The 5553-nt window shown below is 36.8% G+C and overlaps 1 protein-coding gene across 1 annotated transcript in view; it reads left to right on the forward strand.

Moving 5' to 3' along the window:
- Positions 1-3728: 3728 nt before the first annotated feature.
- Positions 3729-5553, forward strand: part of LOC100945761 (ovostatin homolog 2-like) — a 55343-nt gene continuing 53518 nt past the window's right edge. Inside the window, 3 exon segments of the mRNA XM_023509145.1 lie at positions 3729-3790; positions 4092-4275; positions 4851-5007. Of these exon segments, the coding sequence (XP_023364913.1) occupies positions 3729-3790; positions 4092-4275; positions 4851-5007 (403 nt within the window).

Genomic DNA, 5553 nt, shown 5'->3' on the forward strand with positions numbered 1-5553 from the left:
TTTACTGGATATCATCTCCTTGTTGTTCTGTGGTCACCTCATACTTTATAGATCATACTGAAATCATCACTTCATCTACAAATCTCTTTTTGTCTTCCCTGTCTTGTCTGATTGCAATGGCATTCACCATCAGTGTCAACATCACTCTCCTCCTCTTGTTCAACCCTATATCAAACAGCTTCAAGTGCTAAGAATTGGAATTTAAAAAACCTATCTCTAGGAGAGATATTGCCATTGTTCAGGCCTTACCTTTGCACCCTAGGATAGTTTTTGAGCAAACTTTTATATGATTTTCTTACCATTATTCTCACTCTTTTCTGTTCTCCATGGAGCATAAAAATTATTGCACTTGTTACTCTTTACTGTAACATTCAAACTCCTAAAACAAGTAAAAGAACCTCTCGCAAGACAATCAAAACCTTTTTCAATAAGTTCATTGAATTTTTCATACCACATTCTTTTCTCTAACAGAACCAAACTTACTATTATTATTTTTTTAATTCAGTTATTTTTCTCTGTACTAATACTATTTCTATTTTTTTTTTTTTGGAGACAGAGTCTCACTTTGCCACTCTTGATAGAGTGCTGTGGTGTTATAGCTCTTAACAACTTCAAATTCTTCGTGCTCAAGCAATTCTCTTCTTTCAGCTTCCTGAGTAGCTGTGACTACAGGCACCTGCCACAGTACCTGGCTATTTTTAGAGATGAGGTCTGGCTCAGGCTCAGATTGGTCTCAAACCTGTGAGCTAAGGCCACATGCCTTGGCCTCCCTGAGTGCTAGGATTATAGGTGTGAGCCACCGCACTCAGCCTTTAAAATTATTTCTTAAACGGCTCAGCGCCTGTGGCTCAAGCAGCTAAGGCGCCAGCCACATACACCTAAGGTGGTGGGTTCAAATCCCCAGCCTGGGCCCGCCAAACAACAATGACGGCTGCAACCAAAAAATGGCCAGGCGTTGTGGCGGGCACCTGTAGTCCCAGCTACTTGGGAGGCAGAGGCAGGAGACTCGCTTGAGCCCAGGAGTTGGAGGTTGCTCTGAGCTGTAAAGCCATGGCACTCTACCCAGGGGGATAGCCTGAAGAAAAAAAAAAAAAAAAAAAAAAATCTTAAACACACGATAGTTGATTATAATTCTATAATATTCTTTAAAAAGCTATTAACTTCATTAGTAGTTTCTTCCATTTCTACTCCACCTGGGAAATACTTCATACCATTAATGTTTACAATCCTAAATTATCTCCTTATTAAATTCTTCCACAAATTTCTCACTTCTAGTTTTAATTCAATTCTGTAGAGCATTGCTCATAGTTCAAATATAAAATACTCTTGGTGTCACCTGGCATTGCATTTTATGTTTACAATCTTGCATGGGAAAGAAATTGTTTTATTCATCTGTTTATCACCAGGAATTGGTTCAATATTAACAAATTCAAAATTATGTTTTCTGAGGATTAAAATGAGCTGGTATAAATACCAGTACATGACATTCTGCCTATTTCATACTGATACTCAGCAAATATACTTCCTCTTCTGCCTTCCTTCCCTTCCTTCATCCTTGCTTTCCCTCTCTACCTTCCTCTCTCCTATCCTAATACCCTCAATGCTTGTTTTCCTCCCCTCATCTTCTTTCATTCCTTCATTTCTTCCTCCTTCCCTTCCTTTCATTTTTTCCTTCTCTAACAGAAAGTAAAATTTTTTAGAGAGTCATATCTTATTCGTCTCATTTTCTCAGGAACTTAGTGCTATTGGTGATCCATAACAAATACTCAATGGATGTTGTTGGATTCATATCTGAATTTTCTGGGATGAGGCCCTTTAACTTAGTGATCATGTATGTAAATCAGATAAAGGTATTTAAGAGTATTCCGTATTTGGAAAAAGAGATACCATGATAATTTAAAAGAACAGTATACAATATATGTTTCTGTTAATTAATGTGTTGATTAAATTTAAGAGCAATAGAGTCATTTACTCAGCATAAACATTTTACATTTGGAAAAGCAGAAATACTTTAGAGACGTTCCATTGCTTTATCAGCCTGAGAGATAAACAATTTACTCATCTGCCTTCTGGCGCTATTTTTCTTGGAGGTTGGTGAATAAAAGTTGCTGCATTTCAGTTATTTTGGAAGCCTGTGACTTAGTTTAACTTATGAGCATGGACAGTGAAGTGGGAAGAGCATTTCCAGTAATAAGTCTAACAAGCTATCAGAGGACCAAAAACAGACTAACAGTTTGAGGTTCCAGTGAAAAGAAATTAAATCTTAAAAGTGTCAGGGCAAGACAGGCCTCTAACTGAAGATTTAATTAGCTCAGTAGTAGAGATTGTAAGGGAGTTGGACTCCTAGGCAGGGTTGGAGGAAAGGAAGACAAAAACAAAACTTCTAAATGGGAATGGGTAACAGAGCAAAGTCTCAATTCTACTGAGAGTACAGCTTCATCAGGGTTTTTATGAACACAATTTTGCCCTAGAATATGAAATTAAGTCAACAAGTAAGGCCTGTTCCCACCTTCCCTAAACCTCAGGGATGCCTGCATTTTACTCCAGGGACCTCCACTAGCTACTGTATTATAATTGTTTTTGTTGTTCTTTCCTTTGTATTAGAAGGCATGTTTCTAAAAGATTAACACCAGTTCCTGTCTTTTCTTACCTAGTGTCACCTCCTTCAAACCATGCATTACCCCCATAAATACTTAAAGTAAAAGGAATGTTTTTTAAAAGGGAGGTAGGAAGACACGAGAAATGGGAGAATTAACATGCCAGGGACTCTGTCAAGTTTCCAGTTTCTTTGGCATGGTTCATGTACCTTGTAGAAATGTTTTGCAGTCAAATTTATGGGAAAGCCCTTTTGGGTTTTCTCTCTCTCTCTTGCCTCACTAAGAAAATCGTACTAAATGTTGAACACAGATCAACTTTTAAAATTTATTTTATTTATGTATTTTTATTTCAGGTAAATGTGAGGATACACACAAGTAGGTTGCAATATTTGCATTTGTTAGATAAAATCCCTCCTGTAGTTGTGTACCCCACCGAAAGGTGTGCCATCTACCCTTATAGTGAGCAACATTTTTTTAATGTTGAATTCTGTATTACGATAGCCTAATAGAATAATTTAACAGTCATGGTTATCCGTAAAATAAGCCAACATTGAAATAGCTGTTTGCATATGTGTTTTGGCAACATTAGTTATACCACTTTTCTCAGAAGCCTGGAAAATTTACCTTTTGAGAATTGGTATGGGAACAGCTATTGGAGAAGTATTTTTCTTCCAAGTGCTAATTACTGTGTAGCAATGCTTTTGATACGATGGTCAGCCCTGTGCATGAGGTGCTAAAATAAATGAATGAACTCCTAAGTGTTGCACAATGACTTCTTTTATTCTTCTCTTTCTTCCCTTCCAAGCTGTGCTACTGATTCCAAACACAGAGCAGCAGTCCAGTGAACTTAAGCAGGAAGTTGTATATAAAGTGACACCCCTTAGAGAAGTAATAAGAGAAGTGATCTAAATATGACCTGACCTTATTAAATATGTTGCTGGGCCTCATGATACTTGTCCCAAAAAGTAATTGATCTCCCATTGTGTGTGATTATAAAAGCAGCAACATTCAGAGAGAGGCAGAGAAGAAGACAGGAAGGATCAGTGGAGTTGAGGCAGTTGGAGTCTAATGAATGAGAGAGCAAAGGAATTACTTACCTCCATGTCTGTAGTGTTCAGGCATTGGGATAAGATGATGCCTACCATCATGATGAGCATCTTTTTGCTTCATTTTGCTGCTGTGGCTTCCGAACCGTAAGGAAATATTACATGTTCTGCTTAGACTAAAATGCTAGCAAACTGACCTTATTAAGTATGTTTCATGTTAAAACTTGATATTTTACCATGTCAGCTTCTGAGAGCAATTGCTTCTTTTTCCTGTAAATTTTAAGCAAGTAGGAAAGGAACTGACGTCTTTTCCCTATTCCTCTCTGAATACCCAAGTGATTGTAGTACTCTCTGTGAAAAATGTGTACATTTCAGGAAATTGCTTTTTGGGGGATGCTCTTCATTTCTCCTACATTTGCTTAGAGTCTTGGTTACTTTCTTTGCATAGGCAATACATCCTATGGGTTTCCTCTGTGATGCAGAGTTATTCTACAGAAAAAGCTTGTCTCCACCTCTTAAACCTTAATGAATCGGTAGCCTTGAGTGTTGTCTTAGAATATGATGGATCCAATACCATTATTTTTGACCAGTCTGTGGAAGAGGATAACTTCTATGCTTGTGCAAATTTCAAGGTGAGGCACCAAATTTGACATTTCAGAACTTCTGGTGAAAAGGTTAAATTATTTTTTTTAAAAAAACTATTTTTAGAGGGTTAAAAAATCTTATTTTAGATTAGGATTTCTAATTTTACACAGGATTTACTATCCAAAAAGCAGTAATTATCAGTAAGATTGTAGAAGTCGGGGAGGAAATTCAGAGGATTCCTGAGAGGTAAGAAATAAAAGGAAAATTTACTCCTGCAACAAAACATGTTGCAGGGAGAGATAATGAGACAGTTAGTGCTTTTTAGATAGTAAAACGATCCTATAGTATGGGGAAAGAGAATCTAGATAAAGGAAAGAAGGGGGTTGGGGCTCAGGAAAGCAAACAAAAATAAAAGACAAGAAGATGCAAAAATTAAGTTTATTAGAAAGTATCCTCATGGTAAATAAGGGAATTGCATTGGTAACAAATGACCATTAAGTCTCTCACTAGGAAATAATGGGTTTGCAAGTCTCTCTTACCCTGAAAAGCCAAATTAAGATACTGTTCATCCTCTCAACATCTAAAAATAATTTTCCTGGTCTCTGCCCTTCCACATAACTAGGTCTCTCAGAAGTCCTCTGAACAGCTGGCTTTTGTGACCTTGTTGGCTAAGGGAGACACTCTTAAAATATCAGAAAGGAGAGCTGTATCAGTCACTGCAGAGGAGGAGATAACTTTTATTCAGGCAGATAAACCCATCTATAAATCTGGAGAGAAGGGTAAGTCAGTGTTTATGTTTCCTTTATACCACTGACTTGAGAAATGCATTCTCCAAATCAAGAACGTTCAAGTACATGGATTTTAGTATTAAATTCATCTTTAATATCCTGGGATTGTGAAGTTGTAAAATTTGTATTGGTTTTCCGGATTATGAAATAGAACCCTCCAACTCTAGTAATTGAATGCTTTGCTTCATAAAATTTTGCACACCACTTTCACTGTTTACAAATTCTAGTGACAGGCCTATAGGCGTAATGCCTATACAACAAACATGGGTTATGGAGAATAATTGCTTGGTTTGAATTGCTGCTCCATAATTTATCAAGTGGGCAAGCTAATTAACTCTCTTTTTATGATCAATTATTTTATCTGTAAAATGGAGATAAAAGTGTCTCACTTACAGAAATATTATGAAAATAAATTAAGATACTCAAGGTAAAACCATGCCTAATATGCAGTAATGACCCCATAAAAGATACTTACTAGTATCATTATTATTCATACTACTGGAAGCAATCATAAACATGGCAACCTCCATACAGCCC

Source organism: Otolemur garnettii, unplaced genomic scaffold (genome assembly GCF_000181295.1).
Source record: "Otolemur garnettii isolate 467f Iridium unplaced genomic scaffold, OtoGar3 scaffold00423, whole genome shotgun sequence".
Lineage (NCBI taxonomy): Eukaryota > Metazoa > Chordata > Mammalia > Primates > Galagidae > Otolemur > Otolemur garnettii.